Below are 23,598 nucleotides of genomic sequence, written 5' to 3'. Positions count from 1 at the left end.
GCTAACTGCACAGGCGAAACTAAACAGGCATCATTAACTCTAAGCACGTTAAGGAAAATACTAACCATGTGAGAGCATGAATAGAACAGAATCATTAAAATTGCCACCTGGTGGAAGTGGTTTGGAACCTGCTCTGATTCACACATCCAAGCCATGTTTACTCCATTCCTCCCCCCTACCACTGTTTAAATAGCAAATATTACCCTGGGCCCCGTGTCTTCACATAGCTAAGAGGGCAGCTCAGGACCAGATCTAGAAGAAGAGGTTGTGCTCACGTCTGTGTTTGTGCCCTGGACATCTTTGTCTTTGGGTGTTGAAGAGGGAGAGATATTCCAACCACTGGGATTCCACTCTGGTGCTGGTGCAAGTTTTCCAGGGCACTTGTTTTGAAGTTTGTTTGTGTATGAATGGGGAGGGAGGGGCAGGTGGGTATCCTTTTTTAAAAAAAAAAATAGGGAATTAACTATCCCTGGCTTGGATGTCCAATAGAACTTTGTGAGATGATGAAATGGCTTGTAAAAACCTATAATGAAAAAGAATATGAAAAGGAATACATACATACATGTATGCCTGAATCACTATGCTGTACACCTGAAACTAAGACAACATTGTAAATTGTACTACAATTAAAAAATAAAAGGCGGCATGCCACTACAGACATCTCTACTGAGCACTCGAAGTGATTCCAGTGCAAATGAGGAGCTAAATTTTAAAGTTACTCAATTTTTATCACAGCATTGAAAAATTTTATTTAAAAATTTCAGGCATCACAAAAGTAGAAAAAATAACATAATAATATAGTGACCCACCATTGTAACATCTTCCAGATCCAATAGCTGTTACAATGTAACCACACTTGCTGATTTTTTTTTTTTAGTTTCTGTTACTAGTGTATTTAAAAACAAATGCCAGACCTCAAAAATGTTCTTTGATATACAACCCTAAAACATACAGGCATTTTCATAATGTAAGTAAATGCCATTTTACACCTAACAAAATTAATAATTTTTCATTGTCATCTTAATATCCAATCCAATTTTAGATTTTTCTGATTGTCTCAAAAAGGCCTTTTTGGGGTTACTTCAAATCAGGATCCAATCAGGGTCCACACATTACAACAAAACCTTTAATCGCAAAAATTTGGGAGCAGCCAAAATGTATCATATTTGTTTCTGTCAGTGTCAAACTGGTGGTTATCTTTGCAGGACGATTATAGGTGCTATGATGTTTGTCCTTCTTTATACTTTCTGATCATGGTTCCAAGTGTTCTGCAATCTTACTCTATTTTAATTAACTTAAGTGTAAGCATCTCCACGTGCTCGTGCCTGTTGTATTGGACAGGGATCGAAGGAAGGTGGAAACATCATCCCTCAAGTTTTGGGGGGTCTGGTCTGGCAGATGGTGCCAGAACTTGAGGACGGTGAATCAGGGCTGGTGTTTCCAGTGGGGTTGGAGCAAGCTGGTTCTGATGGGAATGGCTGGGATCCCTTCTAGTGCACCTGCTCTTTCTTGGTGACACAGAGACTATGGAACAAAGGAATTCAGTTCCTCAAAAGTGCAATTCATCTGTCTCCACCTTTCTCCCCCTCAGGGAGAGACACACTCCCTCTCACACACACATCACAGTGTTACTCATGGTCTCAGTCACATTCTCACACCCACTCTGCCTCCCAGACCAGCACGTGCGTGTGCACACACACACACAAGTACACGTGCTTTCACACAGTCTTCTTCCCCCAGTCCCCTTTTCTCTTCCACGACAGACATGAGAGCTGATTAGGTCTTAGGCACGAAGAATGTACACTGAAAGGGTGACCGTGTGAGGACACAGGGAAGGTGGCCACCTGCAGAGCCAAGGAGGGAGGCTTTAGGAGAAACCCAACCTGCAAATACCTTGATCCTGGGCTTCTGGCCCCCAGAACTGTGAGAAGTGAGTTTCTGTTCACACCACCTGGTCTAGTGCGCTTGCTATGACAGCCCTGGCCAAGGAAGTCAACCACTGTTCATGGAAAAGCATTCTCTCACTCACTCACTCTCTGTCTCCTTCTCATCCTTCCTTCCTGCCCCACACGCATTCTTAGTCTATGATTCCTCAGCGCACACTCGCCCTCTCTCACATCCTGTGGGGCCGACCACCTCCCTCTCTCCCCTTGACGTGAGACTCGGCTTTCCACCCAGGGGCCCCTGGGCGCCTCATCCCACAACAACCCCTTCCTCCTGCACCACAGAGGACAGGGAGGGAAGGCTCGGTCTGGCCTCCCTCCCTCAATTCTGCTCCCTGGGACATCACTGTTGTGAGGGAGCCGAGGCTGAAATAATTAACTTTCCAACTGTCGCTGGCTGACCACAATACAACACATGCATGTGGAGACCCCAGCAAAAGTGGGAAGCCTGGGCATGCCTGCAAATGTGACGCACTTGGAATGTGTCCCTCAGGACACGCGGGGCTCAGGGGGCTGAGACTGGAAGCCTTGCTGGCTCAAGATCAGTGAGAGAACATCTGACCGAATCACTGCCTGAATGTTCACAGGTACAGGGGTCACCCCCCGCCCTGGGGATCCAGTCTTTGAAATAGCTCAGACGCATATTTGTATTTTGAGTCCCAGCATTTTTTTTTTTTTTTTGCCTACTGAAACAAGCAAACAAATGGAAACAAAAGCAAACCAAAGAGAAATAGTTCTACAAGAACATACAGTGGGAAAATAGTAGAGTCTTCAATAAATGGCGGTGAGAAAACTGGAGAGCCGCGTGCAGAAGAAAGCACCACAAACGGAATGAACGCAAAACAGATAAAAGGCTTGAGTGACAGACTTAAAACCATAAAACTGCTAGAGGAGCACATAGATGGTCATCCCCTTGGCACAGGTCTTGAGGTGATTACTCAAATCTCTCACACCCAAAGCCAAAGCAACAAAAGCAAAAACCAACAGGTGGGATTCCATCAGCAAAAAAGCTGCAAAGGGAAGGAAACCATCACAAACTGAAAAGACAACCTTCGGAATGGGAGACAGTGTTGGCAAGCTACATATGTGAGAAGGGGAAAGTAGCCAAGAAATGCAAGGAACTGATATACTGCAATAGCAAAGACAAAAAACAGAAAAACCCAAACACTCTCACTGAAAAACAGGCAGAAGAACTGAACAGACATTTTTCCAAAGAACACATACAGATGGTCCACATCACTGATCACCATGGAAATGCAAATCAAACCACAGCAAGCTGTCATCTCACAAATTCAGGATGGCCGTCATCAAAAAGTTTACAAGTAACAAATGCCGGGAAGGGTGTGGAGAAAAGGGAACCTCGTACACTGTTGGTGAGAATGTAAGTTGGTGCAACCACTGTGGAAAACAGCATGGAGATATCTCAAAAAAACTAAAACTAGACTTACCATATGACCCAGCAATCCCACTCCTGGGTGCACATTCAGAAAAAATGAAAACACTACTGCAAAAGTATACAGGCACCCCAATGTTTATAGCAGTATTATTCATAATAGCCCAGACATGGAAGCAACCTAAGTGTCCTTCAACAGAAGAATGGATAAAGAATATGTCAGACACATTTAGCATATACAAAATATATGATAGAATATTACTCAGCCATAAAAAGAATAAAATGTTGCCATTTGCCACAACATATATGTGCTTGCAGGGTATTGTCCTTAGAGAAATAAGTCAAGTAGAGAAAGGCAAATACTGTTATGTTATCACTTATATGTGGAATCTGAAAAACGAATCAGATGAATATAACAAAGCAGAAACAGACTCACAGATAAAGATGACAAACTAGTTTCTTCCCCATTTAACTACAAAAGAACCCTAATGGTTACTGGTTGGTGGGTGGAGGGGAGCCAAATAGTGGAAGGAGACCAAGAGGTACAAACTACTAGGTGTAAAATAGGTAAGATACAAGAACATAATGCACAGCACATAGACTATAGCCAGTATTTTACAATAATGTTAAATGGAGCAAAATCTACAAACATATCAAATCACTGTTGCACACCTGAAAGTAATATAACATTGTAAATCAACTATACTTTAATAATAAATAAATAAAAATTCCAAACTGTGCCACAAGAAGGCAAAAGTAAACACAAAGAGAAAAAAGCAAACAGGACCAAGAGAAAATTTAATCCCCATTTCTCTTTTTCAATATGAAAACTAAATATTCAAGTGAAAATGTAAAAATGGCAGCTTCTTTTCCCCCTGTCACATTACTGCATCCATGCAATCCATAAACTTCACTGCAGGTCAGTCATGTGAGAAAACTCTGCAAGGTTCAAATAGGAAGCAAGCCAGTGAACAGCGGAGACTTTCTGTACCACAACGTAGCACTGCAACATCCCGGAGACAGAGGAGAGAAACAAAGATGCAGAGTCATGTAGAAATGTAGTGAAAGAGCAGAGTGATTAAGGTTGTGCTGAAGCTGACTTCTACACCTTTAGCACTTCAACCATGATCTCTGACAACAAAAGACCAGAACCTAGGGGGCCTAGGATCCCTAAAGAGCAGCAGGAAGGGGGAAACAGTGGGAAAACAAGAAACCAACACATCAGCGGTCTGCATTAACCAGAGACGAGAATCTAAAAATGCAGCCATATAAAAAGTAAAAACAGAACTTGGCACATAGAAGATGACAAAAATGACCACCAGCAGCAGGATGGTGTGGGCGGCTCTGGTCTCAGGGGGACATCTGTGGTGGCCAGTGGGGGTGTGAATGTACTGCACTCTCTGGTGGTGTCTGTGCAGGAGAAGCACCATGGAGCCACTGGACCAGACCGTGAGGCCAATAAACATGGCATCAGGAAATGACCACAGGATGACAGCGCCTGCACTGGGACTTGAGACTGAACAGAACCAATGGGTGTCAGTGTCATTTCCTGTCTTCTGTGGACCCGTGACTGTCACAGGAATATAGACATTCATTAAGACACTGATCATCCAGCAGGTGCAACAGGAAGGACCAACGAATTTAGGGGCTCTTCCTCTGAGCACCATCCACTCCACTGTCCTGGGGATGAGAGTGACAAGTTGATAGGTGCTCAGGACACAGGTGGAGCACAGGCTGGTGCTGTGAGCCAAGAGGCGGATGAAATAGACAAGCTTACACCCAAGACTGGACAGGGGCTTCCTCAGAACAAAAGCCGCCACCATGTGGGGAATCCCAGCAGAAAAAAGTACCAGGAGATTGGCCAGGGCCAAGTGGCTGAGAATCATATGTGTGGGTTTCTGGTTCTGTCCAAGCAAGATTGGAGAGACGTAATGGAAAAGGAGAATGACATTGGCCAGAGCTGCAACCCCCACCTGGAGAACAAAGATGGTTTTCAGAGCCATTTCCCACGGGGCTCGCAGGGCATTGCTCTGACCAGACGTGGAGAGGGCTTCCGAGTCACTGCAGGGAGGAGCAGGCTCTGCCCGTCCAGGCATGAAGCCTCCTCCTGGTGACAGGATCTCAAACAAGGGTCCTGGGCCTTTTCTTCTCCCGAAGAGGGAGACACTGTCACATTCCACAGCAGGGGCTCAATCTGGAGAACACGTCACGGACACCAACCACATTTCACACTATTTTGTATTTAGTTTTACTTACTTGCTTTGAGGGTGATGCGCAAGGAATAATGACTTTATTTGGAAAGCCAGCAGACCGAGAAGATGGCAGACCAAGGAGCTAGAGAACCATCTTCCCCGAGCCTGGTTTTACTTAATTTTCTAATCAGACTCCTTACCGGAATGTAAGGTAGCTTGAGCTTAGGAACTGTGCCTGTCTTGTTCAAAAATATGAATGACCGCTAATAAGTGTTAAATAATATGTACTGAGCGAATGAGTAAGTGAGGGAGACAGGGACACCGTGCCTCCCTTAGAAGTCACGGTGAGCATTCACAGAGCATCCATAATGCATTAAAAACAGCAATGAATCAAACATACAAACTAAGGTGTGGAGCATGAGGCCGCCTAACTCATTAAAACTGCCAGACAATTAGCCATCAGCGTTTGAGAACCCTCAGCATCGTTCATCAGAGTGACTGATGACAAATACCGCCCAACAGATCATAGCCTTCTGAATGTTTGGCGTGACCGTAAGATGCTCTCAGCTATTCCATGTGGAATAGAAAAGCTCGTTGGCCAAGGACGTTTAATTATTATTAATTCCACAGACTTAACCGGAGAAGTCAGGTTTCAGCAGCTTTTTCTGAGCAACCTCACTGTCCACATCGAAACATAAACATTATGAGCAGATTATTTTACGTTTCATCAACTTCTGTGTTCTTGTGTCTTGTCTGATTTTTCCCTTTGATCTGGATTTTTACAAACCAGTGTCAGGGTGAAGCCCTGAGCTCAAAGTCACCCATAGCACAAACAGCGTCATGTGACAGTCTGATCTGAGCCCTTACAGGTAAATAACATTTCCCTCAGATTGGACACAAAGGTTGATGTATTTGATTAAAAGAGCAACTCGTCCCAGAAACAGTATTTGGTATTACTCCTGTTGGGTTCAGAAGCCATCGTTATGTAAAGGAAGCGAGAAGAATTTGAAACAAATTCCCAGAGTTACCCAAATTCCTTCCTTTTCAGGGAAACTGGGTTTATCTTGTGAGAATCTATGCAGACAACGCAGGAAGAGGCACAGTGAACAGCTTCTAACCATCAGCCTGGGCTTCACCAGAGCTTCTCCTCAATTCCTCATTCACTGGCGGCAACATCAGAACACCCTGGAGTCTCAAAGCCTTGCTCCCTGTTTGTCACATGGGATGGTTATAGGACAGCAGGTGGAAACCTTGCACAGGTTGTCAAGTTCCAGCCTCTGACCAGACAGCTTGTTTTGTGTTGAGATTTACCCGCTTGTCAGCTTGGTCCCACTGAGGGAATTTTACTTATCACCCCCCGTCTCTCTTTCCTCAGAAAAAGTGAAGTAGGCATGAACACAGAGCACAGGGAGGAAGGCTGGCGTGAACACAAAATGCGCTTTTCACATCAATTGTTGATCACAGTGGCTGGAACAAAGTTCGTTTCCATACGGCATTTCTACCTGTGGTAGTAGCCGTAAAACCTAGAGTAAATGTTTGCTGTGATTATCCATCAGTACCAGGGATGTGAGGGGAGGATATTAAAATGTAACAGGGAAAGACCAGGTCAGGTGTGGGGAATACAGCTCAAGTGGTAGAGTGACTGCTCAGTACGCGCGAGGTCCTGGGTTCAACCCCCGGTCCCTCCTCTGAAAAATAAATAAACCTAATTATCCACCCACCAAAAATGTTTTTTTTTTAAAAGAATACCAGTGTAATTAATCCTGAGACTTGAAATTTAACAGAATTTTTCTCAAATATTTTTCTGTCTCCTCTTGTTGCCAAACACACACACAGCACTGCTATCTCTCGCACACAGTACAGAACACACAGAGGGAAATTACCTGTGAATTCTCTGCGGGAATACTGACACAACTGCATCCTCTTGCAGTAGGATTTCAGGGAGGAAAAAAATAGATCACAATTTTGTGATACCACCGAATGTGTTTCCCTGTGGATACCTGTTTGTACACGGAAGTGTCTGTCAATGCACCGTATTTGATGTGTCACGAGTTTGAAGGTATAACCCAGACTCTGCACATCAATTGTCCCTGTGTAGTCACAGGCAAGCCTAAACATCTATAGGGCTGAGGAAATAAGCAGGGAGTTTTGTATGTGGCTGGGCTGCTCAGTGGCTCTTCTCATACAAGGCATGGCTCAGATTCCACACAGAACCCCATTCCTGGCCTTTCTTCTCCCATTTTCAGGGACACAAGGATGCAACAATTTGCTCTGAGTCTCACCACGGTGGTCCTGCCCTGCACACGCCCCGCACCACGCCCAGCCCACCCAGGGCATGAAGGAGACTGTGCAGAGCAAGGCTCTTGTCCTGCCCAGTGACACCTCACAGCCCCAGTCCTGAGCTCCCTTCCTGTGGGAGAGCCCTTCTCTCCTGTTTTCTGCCGAGGTTGAACACAAGGAAGCACTCACCTGTGTGGTGTTGACCCCATAGCTCTGTGCAGGGAAGTGCCACCCAGGATGGGCCACAGTTATAGGGGCAGGGTCCCTGGATCTCATCTCCCCACAGAGGAGCCATTGTCATGTCATCTGTAGGACAGGTGACACTTCTGCACGGAGGCTCTGGGGCGTCCCCAGTGAGGAGCAAATCTGACCCCCAGGGCTATTCACCCTCGTCCACTCCTGAGATCAGTGGCAGCTCCTGCCAATTACTGAGCAGGTCTGCACAGCAGATGAGCAGAGGGCACAGAGTTTCCAAGTTCCTTGGGGAAGTTCAAAGTCAGAGCTATAATCTGTGGTGGGGCGCGAACTGGAGGTCGGGTCCCAGGTCCGTTTCACACGACTCGACTATGAACAGTATTTCCCACCGGACATTTTCCTCCGTGCTCTCGTGTTTCCAGAACCCGGCTGACACCTATGGTGGGAGCCTCTCCACTTGGTCTGGAATCTGGCCTCTCCCTTGACTTAAGCACCACAATTCTTACGACACGGCACCCTCAGCTCTTTCAGGCCTGCAGTCTGTCCCCTTTAAAGCTCACTGGTCCCACTTGTGCATGCGGGAGCCTCGCTAGCGTCCACGTGCCCCCACGGGCGATCATGACGCGCTGCCCGCGTCACCCAGACAGAACTGCGCCCCGCCCTCACTGGACAGCCAGGCTGCCCTTTACTTGGAGGATTTACCTTGAGAAGCAATATTCTGGGACCTACACACAGGACCTGGTGGAAAGTGACAGATAAGACAGGGACAGCAACAGAATTCTTTAAAAGTGAGAAGGAGGCCAAAACCCACCTAGCCCATGGGGCGGAACATTAAGGAGACACTTCCCAAGGGAGATGAAGAGGCGACCCTGCATCACATGAGCCTTAATTATGACAAGTCATCTAATTTTTAAAGGTTAGTTTGGATATCATATATATATATATATGTTCAGTTCAGGGATACAGAATCCACTCCTACTCCAAGGCTATATATATATATACAGCCTTTTCACATCATTTTTAGAACAAGCTTACCAATTCCAACAATGGCAGCGGAGCAAGGCCAGCACCAGCCGGCCTGGATCACCCCTGGGAACCGTCAGCTCTTTGGATGAACCAGGGGTGTGTGCAGGGTCAGGGCTGCGTGGAAAGTATCAGTACCTTCCTATCGGTTTTGCTGTGAATGGAAAATGTCCCTAAAGAGTAAAGTTTACTGAAAATGTAAAGCAATTATACTCAACAAAAATAAAATTCTATGCAGGGCCAGGAAGGCAATAGTCACTTACTGCAGAGATGACAGAGAACTAGGCGGTGATGAGTAATGCCAGTGAGGTATGTGTGTGCTTGCAAAAGAAAGCATGGAATTAAACTGTGTAGATATATTTGGGGAAAAAAATACTGGATTTTGAAAGTAACCACTGGAGCGGGTGGCACACTCTAATGGGTAAGGAGACACTTGGGGACAGATTTTTTTATCGGACCAGGAGACTGATCAAATCTAAATTTGGACAAACTAAAAGTGAACATTCTGGGTGAGAAGTCAGACCTGGTGACCATCAATCCTAAAACCTAGAGACGCCTTCGAGCAGTGATGCTGCCTCAGAAGAGTCAGAGGATGGTGGTTCCTCCCAATCCACGCACCTACCCCTCAAGGCGTCTGTTAAGAAAATCAAGTTATGCTTCCCAAAGTGTTTGCCATTTAATGTATTTGTGCTTGTCAACACTGCAGGGCAGGACAGGCGACCGCAGCCCACACGGCCGCGATGCCAAGGCACAGGGCGGGGCGCGCCGGGAGGGGAAACGCCAGTGGTGGCCGAGGAGATGCCTTTGTGAGAAGGTGACCGCAGGACGCGCCTCGTCAGATGGCTGTCCCCCGGACCCTGCTCATGTCCTCCACCCAGAGACTGGGTGAGATGGTCAGGCGGGGCTTCCTCTCCTCCACCTCTGTCAGCAGCAGCTTAATGTCTTCACTCAACTTAGATGTCTGCAGCCTGGGGAAGCAGAAAAAATAAGGTTTCTTGACGTAACACGTGATTATTGGCCTCTCTGCACCCCAATGCCTGCTCCCTCTCCGTTCCTTCTGAGAAGAGACTGGGAGAGTTGAACTGAGTGTGCAGAGGACACACGAGTCTCTTGTACAGGCCGGCAGGTGAGGAAGGGGACGTGAACTGTCTGGTTCACCCTCCGCAGGTCCTCTGGGTCCTGGCACTTGGAAGGCACTCAAACATTCATTCTGTGGATGTCAACTACACACACCCGAAGTGCAAACGGAAGGTTCCAGACAGTATCACCAGCTGCCCTGCAGGGAACGCAGCTCTGGGGCAAGACTCCTCTCGGTTCTTTACAGAACCCTCCCAGCTGTGGGCTGGGCCTGCGTCTTTATGGCAAAGCACGTAGGAGATGGTGTTTACAGTAAAGCAGCCTCTCAGGGGACACCTGACAATGTCAGGAGGCTTTTAAAAACTTAGGAAATAGATGTGCCCGGTATTCTTTTTTAAAGTTAATTAATCAAGAACAATTTTATTGAGATATGACTGACACACAACATTGTCGAAGTATAAGGTGTTGCAGCCCGTTGGTTTGATGCGTTTATATATCGCAAAACGATAACCCCCGGGGCGTTAGCTAACACCTCTGTCATGTCACACGACTTCTTTTTCCTTTTGGTGGTGAGAGCAATTAAAATCTAGCCTCAGCAACCTTGAAGTTTCCATCTTTGATCACCATGGCTGGAGGGAGGTGCCGCAGGAATGAACATGTGGGCAGAGACCAGAGACGGCGTCCGACATCCCGCAGTGCACAGGAGGGCCCCCCACAGCCAAGGAAGACCCGGCCCCAAGCGCGCGCCGGGCCGGGGCTGCGCAGACTGCAGGGGCCTAACCCCACTCTGCCGGCCCTCGCCACCCAGGGCAACGGCGCCCACTCACCCGAGCGTCTGCAGCTCACATTCCGGGTGGGTCAAGGCTTCACGCAGCACCAGCGCCCCCTCGTAGTTCAGATTAATCAAATTCAGGTCCAGGCCCCGCAGGGATTTGCAGACGGTGAGAGCGGAGGCCAGGTCTTCGCAGCAGGCGGACGTGAGCTCGCAGATCCCCAGCCTGCAACAGGGAAGCCACCAGCGGTAGGTGGGCTGGGGGCGGGCCGCCCCGAGAGGCCGGCGCCACGCCTTGGAGAGGGCCGTCACAGTTGGTGCCAGTGTGTCCCCCCAGGGGCACGCGGCAGCGTCTGGGGACGTCTGACACCCACGGCGAGTGTTCCTGGCATCTCAGGGGCGGAGAGAGGCCAGACACGGCAAAACACCCCCCAAAGCCCCGCACAGCCCCGCCCCGCCACGCATCGAGCCCGCGGAGCCCCGCCAGCTGCGCCGAGGCCGAGCCAGCCCTGCTTCCGGGGGTGGCGTCTAACTTACCCCGCACCCTTGTTTTTAAACTTGCTTTCGCCCCCTGGCTTTTCCTCTCCTTGAAACAGGTAAGCTTTCCCGCAAAGATGACCAGGGGACACTCACCCCAGGTTCGCCAGTTTACAGCTGGGGTGCCGCAGAGCCGCGCACAGCCGCCGCGCACCGGCGTCCCGGAGCCCGTTGTTCCCGAGCTTCAGGGTCTGGAGCCTCTCGTTGCTGGTAAGAGCGGCGGCGATGTCGCCACAGCAGGCAGAAGTGAGGCCGCAGCCCTCCAGCCTGCGGAGAAGCACAGCGAGCGCGCCCCCCACGGACGCGCGGTCAGGCGGGCACAAACAGCCGGTCCTCCCGAGACGAGACGGCAGCCACGGGGACGGCCAGCCGCTCGCTCCGCCCGCGCCCTGGGTTCCCTGCCACGCCCCACCCCGCATGCCGGGCCGCCCCCCACCCCTTCCCCGGCCTCTGCTCCTCTGACTGCCGTCATAGCGCTCTCGGTCCGGTCCGGCGGGGTGGGGCTGCCACGCCCTTACTGCCTCCAAGTCTCTGCACAAATGTCACCTCTGTATCTCCTGCCTCCTCCAAGCTCATGACTCCCCACAACACTTGTCACCCACTACCAGATGGGTGTGCATGCACACACGCACATATACACACACATGTACACGGAAGTCTGATATATGTACGTCTGTGCATGCGTGTATCTGGACACACGTATACACATATATGTAACCGTCTGGTACTTGTACATACGTAACGTGTATGCAGTGTGTACATGTGTATCTGATTTTTGCTCCCCTCCCCAGGGGACACGGGGCAATGCCTGGAGACTTTTTCTGGTTTGCCAGAGAGAGAGAGAGAGGGTGCTACCACCTTCCAGCGGGTGGAGGCTAGGGAGGCTATTAAACACCCTGCAATGCTCAGGACAGCCCCTCCACGAGAAAAAACCCTCGGGCGACACGCCATCAGTGCCGAGGCTGCGGAACCATGGCAGGTACACCCGCGTACATAAACCTGCAGCCTCACACTCACGCGTGTGTGCGTGCACCTGTGTGTGTCCATGGGGGTGGATGACACTCCCGAAGACTGACTTCCACGGAAATGGCGCTGAGGGTGTTTCATTTACCACTCTGTCTTATTCACCCAGGAGAAGGAATGACTGCCCCTCCGTCTCCGATCCTTCACTGTGTGCTGCTTACGGGCAGGCACCGATCTTAGCTCTCTGCCTGCGTTACCCCGCTGTTTGCCTCGGTCCTGAGGTGGGAAGTGTAGCTACCCTGGCGTTGCGCGTGGGGAGAGGCGAGGAACCCTCTTAGCTCACACAGCTAGTCTAGGGCACTCAGGGCTCCTTTCTGGTCTTTCCGAGGACCAAGACCCAGCTCCGGAGGAGCACATCCCACCAAATCCTGCTGGGCTTTTATCAAGACACCGTCAGCGAGCCACTGCTCACGCCCGGAAGCGCCAGAAGGGACCACCGCGCAGCCTCGCGTTCCCCCGCGGCCCGTGCCTTCTGCTCCTCCTGCCTCCCCCCAGGGGGCCAGCCGCCCGGACGCTCAGGCAGCCGCCGCAGGACCTACCGCAACTCCCGGAGCGGGCAGTCTGGGTGCTTCAGTGCTGCACACAGAGACGTCACTCCCGCATCTTCCAGGAAGTTTGACCCCAGATCGAGAAGGGTCAGAGATCTGTTGCAGAGAAGGGCTTGGGAGATGGCGCCGCAGGCGGCCGAGGTGAGGCAGCACTGCATCAGTCTGCAAAGACACGCACACCGTCACCCGCCTGCGCAAGCTCTGCCCGCGGGATCTCCGCGAAACTCCATGTAAACCTTTCTGGTACTCTGCGGTCACCGAGAAAACTGAGAGGGTTAAAAGGGGTCGCAGCTGTGGAAATACAGAAGGACGTGGAGGACAGAAGGTCCCATGGCAAGTCACAGGCAGAAGAGACTGCAAACCCATCTGGGACAGGGCAGGCGCTGTCCAGTTCCCATCACCCGCGCCAGCCCCCACCCCGCCCACCCCGAGACCTGCCGGCCCCTCCTGCCTGACCTTGGGCAGGGAGAAGGCACAAGTCTTTTGATTAGTAAACGCTAATGTTTTCCCTTCTAGTCTATGAATTTTTGAGATCAGACAACAGGCAAATAATTCATATGTTTTTCAATGAAATAAGCTGTTTCCAGTATTTGAAATACTTGTTAAGACTTTAATGGTTGCATACTACAATCTGCAGTGGTTTCACGACTCTATAATTATACATTCACTGAAAATCTCCATGGGAATTTTATACTTTCTGCCATTTTAAGTTATACTGAATGAACACCTTGCATCAAACTTCTTTTGAAGTTCTGAGGTTTATTGTTGACAGACTTTTCATTTGTTTCTTGATTTATTAGCCAACTTACTTTGCAAAATACTTAGTGCTTCCAATCATACTACAAACTTGACCATTTTGTAGAATCCTGGCCAAGTGGTATATATTTTTAAAATGTGCAGATTTGTTTAAAAGAGCATGAAACGTTTAAATATTAAAAATATTAAATATTAAATTGGGTTGAACATTAAGGGGAATAAGGTAGGGAATGTAAGAGAATTTTTGGGCTATTTTTGCAACTTTTCTGCCAGTCTAAAACTAATTCAAAATAAAAAATTTTTTAAATGCATGAACATTATGCTGTACAGCAGAAATTGACACATTGCAACTGACTACTTCAATTAAAAAAAAGAAAAGAAAAAGCCAAAACGTGAAATTACCAAAAAAGAAAAGGATGAATATTTTTTCTTTTAAAATTACTAATGACTTTCTTGCATCTTCAGTAGTCTTTCATTTTTTAAGGAACAAAGATTCAAGTTTAAAAACAAAAAAAAGGTTAAATGATGTCTTTTAAAGGGCTCTTAGGTAAATATAGCTGATTTAAATGACCAATTGTTGAATACACTTTAATTCTATTTGTTGTATAGTATCAGGCAGTTACTTCATAGATAAATCCTTTTATCTTCCAATATGTCATTTCTTTTGTACCTCTGAAGATTTTCCAGTCTAATCTTTATAGTTCAGAGTGTTTTTTTAAAATAGTTTGGTTATAATGTTTAATGTTCCTGGAACTTATTATAGTGTTAATATTCTCTTACGATCTAAAAAGTCATCTCAGTAACAGTGTTCCAGCCTTCTAATGTAAATGCCACTGTGAGCATGATACATATGTCTGTACACACACACACCTGTGCACGCACACACCTGTCACACGCACACACCTGTCCACACACCTGTGTGCACACACACCTGTCACGCGTGCACACATGGAAGTTCTGTTTCTGGATGGCTTATTTGCTCCCATGGACTTGGCTGTTCTTGTTCCTGCCCCCCATCCCCACCCCACTTTAAGGCACTGCAGTACTTTTTAAAAATTTAACACTAAGCTCCCCCAGGGGCCTCACTAGACAAACCGAGACCAGCAGAGGAAGAAGTCCACCTCATACACCAGCAGCAAGGAAGAGGTGGAGACACGGGGGTTCCAGGGACAACCTAGAACACAGGGAGCTCCCCACCTGAAAGCAATCAAATGAATTCCTCTTTAAAGTGATCGGTCCCCTCCCCCTCTCCAGTGTATCTACAGGGACATCCTTCTTCCTGATGACCAGGATTTACCGGGCTCCAATCAGATGCCGGGCATCTAAGGGCCAGTCTCAGGTCTCTGGAACTAACCTCACGGCTCCTCTGTGGAGCAAGGACATGTGTTTGCTCTGTTTTGCTGACAAGACACCCACACCTCGCGGTGTGGCGAGGCAGCTGGGGTCCGACTAGAGAGTCCACGTCCCGCAGCCTCCCTCGGGGAGCTCTGAGTGCCCCGGCAGCGGGGCCCATGAGCACCCGCTGTCATCGCCCCAGCCCTCGCCCCCCGGGACCCACTCACAGCAGCATCTCCAGGGCACAGCGGGGGTCCTTCAGGGCATCACACAGCGCCATCACGCCCTCATTCTTCACAGGATTCTGTACCAAGGAGAGAAGCTTCAGCTTCTTGTTGTGGACGAGGACGGAGGCGATGTCTCTGCAAGCTTGGTCTGTGATGTTGCACTTCCCCAGCCTACACGGGAGACACGTGTTGTGGGGTGTGACCAGATGCTCTGGATGGCGTGCGCACAGCTGGCCCTGGACTGCATCCCGGCTTCTAGTCCCGTGCCTGCCAAGTCAGTCTCTACGTCCTGGGCTTTTTAAAAGCACAAATATAATTACATTACACTCCTCATTAATCTTACTGTCTTCCACAGAAGTTAGGGAAAAGTTCAAGCCAGTGCTTCTTGACACGGGGTGACTTTTGACCCGGAAGGGACATCTGTCAAAGCCCGGAGACTTTGTCAGTTGTCCCAGCTGGGGAGAGGGGTGCTACTGGCACCTGGTGGGCGGGAGTCAGGGAAGCTGATCAACCACCTACAATTTATGGACGGTCCCCCGCAGCAGAGACTGATCTGGGCTTCAGTAAGTCTGACTGATTATTTATCAGTAGTTCTGAAGGTCAGAAACGCTGGTCTGAGCCTAAATGAAGCTTAAAAGAACATCTCATGGGCTAGAGACGTTTTCTCAACCTCAGTAGTACTGACACTCGGGGCTAGGTGAGTCTTGGCTGTGGGATGTTGAGAAGCATCCATGGCCTCTCCCCCCAGGTGCCGAGAGCACCCTCCCCCATGCAGTCGTGACCGTCACAGACGTCTCCAGACCTTGGCACCTTCTAACAGGACAAAACCGTGCACTGTTGAGAACTAGGCTAAAGAGAAGCTTGTTTTGAGGACCTCCCACTCCCAACACCAAACTGAAGCCCAGAGTACAGCTGGTCTCCCCTAAAGAAGCAAAGGTTCCAGCTATAAAATGTCTACAGCGGACTCCGAGTTTCCTAGACAAGCTCCCCAAGTCTTGTGCTAACACGTAGCATACAAAACTCTACCCAAGTGGCATAATGCGAAACGGGGCAAGTGCCAAGGAATTTCGCGAGCGCTCCCTTTTCTGAGTAGAGAGGACGAGAGCGGAAGGTAAGAATTGTTATGGCATGCAGACGGCTTGAATGGCACGGAGCATCGATAAAAAGCCCGTACGTCCCAACAGCTCATGCACAAAGCCTGCTTCTCCCTCCTGAAGAATCTTGACAAGTGAAATTGACCGTGTACGTGACCCGGCAACACCATCAGGACCGCGAGGAGGGAGGCACCCAACCCGCTCAGCCGGCGGAGGGAAGAGCCTGTTCTCTTGTGGGGGGGTTCAAGAGTTGCTTTTGTCTTTGCTGCCTTGATCTTCCTGCTGAAAAGTGGACTGAACCTGTTCAGAAATCACCCAACAATGGAAGGGGAATCTTATATAAGTTTCAAGAGGAAGAAATGATTTGGGGCAAACCATGTTCCCTCTGGCCTCAACATTGTCATCTGCAGAGTAGAAGATCCTGCTTGTGGTCATTAATATGCTTTTCCATTTTTAAATTTCTATGACTACTTTCAGGAAAAAAAATTGGAGTTACAGTTTTTGTATGGTTGGCTTGAGGGCAGAACCAAGAGGAGTCAGATAAGGTGCTGATGAGAGAGAATTCAAGAGAGTGCCAGAGAAGGGAACGGTGGGACAAACCTCTGGAGAAGAAGCCTCGCCTTTACAATCCATCCTCACAGACTCGCAGACACGGTGAACAATCTTACTGTCACCGGGGGAAACGGGGTGGGGAGGGATACATTTGGGAGCTTGAGATTTGCACATGTTAACCACTAGAAATAAAAATAGATTTAAACATTTCTTCTATATGGCACAGGGAACTCTATTCAGTATCTTATAGTAAAACCTTTAATGAAAATGAATATATGCATATTTATGCATGCCTGGGACATTGTGCTGCACACCAGAAACTGACACCTTGTAACTGTACTTCAATTAAATTAAAAAAAAAAGTGCATCCTCAACTTTACTAGGAGGTCTGCTGATACGGAGATGGGAGCAGTCAAATATACAAGAGACAAAGACAGGAAAGAAAATGGGCAGGTTCAGGCGGCAAAGTCCACATTGAAAAAATACCACGGCCAACCCGGAGACTTACATCAGCTTTTCTATGCTGCACATCGGGTGCCTGAGCGTCTCGCACAGCCGCCGGACGTCCGGGTGGGAGAGGCCAGTGCCAGACAAGTTCAGGTATTTCAGGTGAGGGTTATGAAGAACAGCCTTGAAGAAGTCTAGACCGTTTATAAGGTTAGACGCAAAGTTGCACCTGCAAAAGACGAGGAAATCCTGGAACTCGTGCGGCGAAGTCCAAGCACAAAGCAGACGCCCAGCACACGAGTCCTCCTGCGTTCTCTGCTTAGGCTCCCAATTCTGGTTTTAGATTTCTGGTGATTCCTGACTATAAATCATTTCTGTCTGGGATCTGCTCACACCAGGAGCTCAACTGCTTAGCTGCCTCCTGTTTCTGCCTGGTTCCTCCGCTCCTACAGACCAGCACAGATATTAGAAGGGAAGTGACTCAAACTCATCGCGTATTAAATTCTAAGTGTCATGAGGACAGAGGCACTGTGTGCCGTCTTGCAGACCTAGGTCTGCGCAGTGCCTCACGTATAATAGAGCTGATGCGCCAGGCAAGGCTGTATTCCCTGAGAGAAGGACCCATTTCTGTTTAAAAACTAAGACTTCTTAAAAAAAAAAAAGGAGATGATAACTTCAAAAAGTTAAAATAAAATAAAATAAATACAAAGGAGACGATGTATATCGTGGTTAAATACTCAGGCTCCTGAGGCAGAGGAAACAGATCAGGATATTTTCTTTTCTCCTCGACACTTCCGTGAGGTTGGGCAAATTAACTTCAGGGCTGAGCTTCTTCATGGAACGATTTGATAGGGGCATGATGGTTAAAATTAAAATTTGTCACAGTGCCTGGAACGTGATCAACGCAGGCTGGCTTTGTTTTTTTTAAGTAGCATATATGATATCTTGTGTGATCACTGCAATGTACACACACATCAATTCATGCCGTGCACCTAAGGGGAACACAACGTTCTATGTCAGTTACCTCGGTACAAACTGGAAGGCGCCTGCATCTCCAAGCCCGAATTTAAGAAATAAGCCAACGGAATTCAGAGAAACAAGGGAAAATGTAACATTCAACGTGCACTCCCATCGTTAAAGGCTACGGCCAAAAGGGAGCTGCTTTTAGACCCCAATTTACTCAGACGTTTGACTTAAATTTGCTCCTGGCAGAGCCTCTTGGAAAAGCCAGCCGTGCGGTGACCTAGGGAGAGCCGTGGACTCAGCTGGAAAGACTGAGCCACGGAAGCGTGAATAAGCCAAGAAATGAGCAAAGTTATTGTCTAAAATAGCTAACTTTTCAGGTATCACATGGGAGACAGGACGGCAGAAGGTGGGAAGTGGGTAACGGGAGGAAGGAAAGGCATCCTGAAGGCGTTCCGGGTGAAGGATGGGCTAACTCAGGGTCTTCCCACTTCAAAGAGCAGCCCTCGGGCCGCGCAGCCAGCCAGGCCCTGCTCCTTCCCTTCACTGGGCAGATGCTTCCATTCTGGCGAGGAGCCGGGGTGCGGGGGTAGATACACAGCTGTGAGTAGGGCAGCCCCGGATCCAGCACGCAGAGCTGTGGTCCCAACAGAGCTGCAGTTTCCTGACTGACATTGAACTTGGACATGGGACGAGGTTACAGAGTGACTGGGGGCGAGGGGGCTGCTCAGCTGTGGGGAGCGGCGGGTGGTCAGAGGTGGCCTCTGCCCAGGGACCGCCTAGGGAGCGAATGGCCAGGAAAGGCTGACCAGACATGAGAGCGGCTGCAACAAGTGTTCTGAGTCAGGAAGGAGCTCGGTGCAGGGGCTGAGAGAAAGAGCAGGTCCTTGGGCCACAGTGTTTGATGGGGGAGCAGGTGAAGAATGAACCAGAGAGGAGGACTCCCCAGTACGATCACCTCCAACGTTCCCTGAACCCTGAGCCCAGCAGTCACCAGCCACCTCGGGCTCGCCAGGAAAGTCTGCTGTACGCAGCACCGCAGTTAAAGTATCGGTTAGAGAAAAACCTGAAACGGGGGCCACGGTGTGAACAGACCCCTGGACCAAAACACGCAGAGTCACATAACCCACGCGTGAAACCGGTTTCCCTGAAATGCTGACTCTGCTTCTAAGACAAAACTGAAGCTTCCTTCATATCAGCGGGAACTTGCGGCTTCCCAGCCCATCGGCTGCACACAGGTGCGCTGGCTCCGGGGGAAGGAAGGTACAGTAGAAAACAGAAAAGTACTTCCCGCTTTGCAAACCAATCTGCAGCAGCCGGGAACCAGCTGCTGGACCGCGTTCAGTTTTAAAGTCTCTCTATTTGCCCACAGTTTGTTTCTTGCTCAAGTATCTGAATGAAGGAAAGCTCTCTGAATTTTCTTTTTGAGACATTGGACTGTGGCTCTGGTTTAAAAAAAAAAAAAAAGCCAGGGTAGAGAGAGTGACCCCTCACTGTTGACTTAAAGAACAGGCTGACGCCCAACTTACACGAACTTCTGGAGTTTACAGGCGGGCTGAGCCAGCGTCTTACAGAGAATCGCCAGGGAGGCCTCGTCGAACTGACAGTTGTCCAAATCCAACATCTGGAAGTTCTTGTTGGTGGTAAACAGTGAGCAGAGATCCCGCCAGAGGAGGAGCACCTGGATTTTACTACAGAAGGACAAACACAGAGGCTCAGTTCAACTCAGGACATTCCCGACGCAGGCCGAGCGCCACTCCCAGGGGCCCTCGGCGCTGCCCGGCACGCAGGCTGAACGGGGGGGGGGGGGGGGGGGGTTTGCGGCCAGCGCCTGAGTCACCGTGGCACGGGGTCAAAACCCTGGCTGAAACACTTGTCAGTTACGTGACCCCGGGCAAGCTAGCCAACCTCACTCTGCCTCCATTTCCTCCTCTTTTAGGTGACGATCCTGGATCGTCATGTGAACAAAGGTTGATACCTGGTGATCCCTCAGTGAACAAGGAACTAGATCCAAAAGCATGGCTGTGCGGGTGCAAGATAAGGAGTCACAGGAAGGGGGTGTGCAGCGTGGACACCACAGCCGTGATACCAAAGGCTATATGTGCACGTTGCCAAGGGAGTAGATGTTTTTGTTGTTTTTCTGCACCATTTCTCGCCCTCTGTTTCCTAATCTGTTGATGCACAGTGGACCTCCAATATTGCACTTGATGCCAAGTGTACAACACAGTGCTTTGACATTTTTATAGGCTCCGTGCTCTACAAAGTTATAAAGGACAGACTACATTCTCTGCGCTGCAGACTCCAACCCGGGGACGGATTTACTTTGTAACAGCTGATGTGAGCCGCTCCGTCCTCTCCACCTGTTTCGCCCTCTCCCACCCTTCCCACCTCTGCTCTGGTAACCGTCTGCTCGTTCTCTTTGTCTGCACTCTGTTTTTGTTTTGTTATGTTTGTTCATTTGTTTTGTCTTCTAGATTCCACGTATGAGTGAAAACACACGTACTTGTCTTCCTGTCTGATTTATCTCACTAAGCACAGTGCCTTCTGGATCTATTAAAGCTGGTTTTAAGATTTTATCCTTTTTATGGCTGAGTAATGTTCCACCTCTCTCTATATCTCTGTATCTCACTCACATCTTCTTTATCCACCCGTAGATGGGCATTTAGGGTGTTTCCATATGTTAGCTCTTGTAAATAACGCTTCTGTGAACATCAGGTGCATATGTTTCCTCACAGGAAAAAAAATTCTGTAGGTATATGGTGTTAGAGGTTAATTAGACTTATTGTGATTATTCCACACTATATACAAATATTGAGCATTATGTTGTACACCTGAATATAATGTTGTGTATCAATTATACTTTAATAAAAACAAAAAATCATGACCATGAAAGGGGGTATGTATTTGAGAGTTAAAGTGTGAGCTGGTAGCCTACGCCTGATGAGAGGGTCCAAGTTAAAATCAGAAAAAAGACACGTGGGCAAAATCCAAAGGAAACGAGGCACGCGCTTCCAGGAGCCGCTCCCCAGAGGAGCCCCAGGATATGCTAAAATGCAGTGGGGAGGGAAAAGAGCACAGTGCTGCCAATCATAAAACCTGCTTCCCCTTCGACCTGACATTAGCCCCAGGAAGTAGGTAGAACTTTTACCCCTGTTTATACAGACGAAAAAACCCAAAGTCACAGTTCATGGTCACATAGCAAGCAGGTGGCAACGAGGACTCGGTGTGTCTCTGATTACAGAACCATGTTGTTAAGGACAGACACGTAGCAGTTTATGACCTGCCCGCGGGGGACGGCAGCAAGCCGCTGAGGGGGGGGTGCGGGAGGGAGGGAGGGCGTCCTCGGAGCAACTCACCTGGAGATGGGTTCAGAGGCGTCGGAAAAGATGTTTTCTATGCACAGGCGAAACACCTGCAAGTTCTGGCAGTGTTTCAGGCAGAAGGCAGCCATCGTCAACTCGTCTCTGCTACCGATGTAAACGCTGACGTCTTCAAAGACGTTCATCACTTGTGCTACGAACTCTTCCTCCTGGGTCTCAAACAGACAATTAAACAATGCCTGGAAACTCACCACTGCCTGGTCAGGGTCAAAGCGACTTAAAGTTTTAAGGCACTGGGTTATTTCCTGTCTTAGCTCTTTGGACAGTGGAAAACCAAAGGATGTCTCCAGCACGGTGGTGATTTTCTTAGTTGAAAGCGCAAACAGGAATATCCCCACCCAGGACCAGTAGGTCTGGACGTCATTCACGGCTGCTGCCACAAGCTGGGCCATGCTCCCGATGGCCGGATGAGGACCGTCCTTGGGTCTCTGGAACAAGTAGAACATGGCGGCACAAAACTCTTGGATGCAAGTGTGGATGAAGGAAAAGCAACCGCCGCTCCTCTGAAGAAGTCTCACGTCCACCCACACCAGGGTGTCGGCCTCAGACACGCCGCTCCTTCGGAGGTCCTCAGGGCAGAAGAGGAACGTGTGGGTCCACATGCCCTCCGCAGCCAAGGCACACAGGCCTTTGAGCCGGGCTCTGTTCTGCTTCGGGGCACAATTCTCACTCACTGATTTGAACACGCTCATCAAAAAGGATGCATATAAAGACGTGATGCTTTCCGAGTCCATCTGAAGGTCCTCTCCTTTCTCCAGCTGGCACTTCAAGCATGTACAGACCAGCCAGCACACAAAGGGGCTCTGGCACAAGAGAAGCAGTGGTATCTTCTCTCTGACAAAGCTGAAGGCCCTCGAGGATTTACTCTTCTCACGGAAGTAATGGGAGAAATACAGCTTCGTTTCGTGTTCAGAGAATCCTGACAGAAATATGAGTCTTTCCGGCTGACACGAGAAATAATCGTCCTTCACCCTCATCCTCCCCAGGGCGATGAGCAGGGAGGCCTCTGGGAGCACGGCTCTCCGCAGCAGACTTCTCAGGACCACCTGCACTGGCTGTCGCTGCTTCCAGTCACCGCACACGTCAGCCTGCAGCTCCAGGTCAAGTTTCAGCTCCTCGATGCCATCCAGGATGAACAGGACTTTCTCTGGCTGGGAAAGCACGTCTTCGATGGGCTCTGCAGACGCAGGCCAGTCCCTGGAGATGAGCTCCGCCAGGCTCGTCTCAGTGACACTGCTCATCTCTCTGCCACTGAGGAAGAAGAGGAACAGGAACCTGTCCCTCCACAGGTGGCCCTCTGCCCACTCCAGCATCACTCTCTTCAAGAGCGTGGTCTTCCCAATTCCTTCAGGACCTTGCAGGACCACCATGGGCGAGGGCCGCCCAGCCTTGTCCGCCTCCTGGTACACAGCACTCAGCTGTTCATGCTCGTACTTGGTGCTCTCCTTGTAGAAATCTTCGGGGACCTGAAGGCAGGTTTCCTTCTCCCAGATGAATCGGAATTTTTCCCTCATGTGCTTTCTATATGGGTTTAGTGTAGCTAGTTAACAGGGACAGGACAAAAGACAGTTAGAAAATATACATTTCATCTTTGATGCTCAGAACAACCCCTACGGACTTGCTCAAACCCTCACACGAAGCCTAATTCACTTAGTTTGGGGCTAACTCACTTAACTTTGTCGGGGTCATAATCTGTCTGAATTCACGTCCGTGGAAACACCTGACCAGAAGTGGAAGCCTGTCCCGGAGTTACCAGCTACCTGAGATGTGAATACATGGGAATTACACCTGAGGCTAGAGGGGGGCGGTACCGGCCCAGCACAGAGCCAGCCGGGGCCACAGCTGAGAACGCTGTTACCGG

General features: G+C 49.2%; 1 protein-coding gene across 4 annotated transcripts in view; it reads right to left on the bottom strand.

Annotated features, from left to right (window-relative positions):
• Positions 1 to 9,683: 9,683 nt before the first annotated feature.
• The window catches only part of NLRP9 (NLR family pyrin domain containing 9), a 48,064-nt gene continuing 34,149 nt past the window's right edge, over positions 9,684 to 23,598 (bottom strand). For all 4 annotated transcript variants that reach the window (XM_072968334.1, XM_072968336.1, XM_072968335.1 and 1 more), the window contains 8 exons: positions 21,714 to 23,277; positions 19,887 to 20,048; positions 17,456 to 17,623; positions 15,302 to 15,472; positions 12,975 to 13,145; positions 11,509 to 11,679; positions 10,931 to 11,101; positions 9,684 to 9,994 (listed from right to left, as the gene is read on the bottom strand). In XM_072968334.1, the coding sequence (XP_072824435.1) occupies positions 9,862 to 9,994; positions 10,931 to 11,101; positions 11,509 to 11,679; positions 12,975 to 13,145; positions 15,302 to 15,472; positions 17,456 to 17,623; positions 19,887 to 20,048; positions 21,714 to 23,277 (2,711 nt within the window). In that variant the 3' untranslated portion in view covers positions 9,684 to 9,861. The remainder of the gene's footprint in view (positions 9,995 to 10,930; positions 11,102 to 11,508; positions 11,680 to 12,974; positions 13,146 to 15,301; positions 15,473 to 17,455; positions 17,624 to 19,886; positions 20,049 to 21,713; positions 23,278 to 23,598) is intronic.

Source organism: Vicugna pacos, chromosome 9 (genome assembly GCF_048564905.1).
Source record: "Vicugna pacos chromosome 9, VicPac4, whole genome shotgun sequence".
NCBI classification, from domain to species: domain Eukaryota; kingdom Metazoa; phylum Chordata; class Mammalia; order Artiodactyla; family Camelidae; genus Vicugna; species Vicugna pacos.
This window is presented reverse-complemented; position numbering and strand designations above follow the sequence as displayed.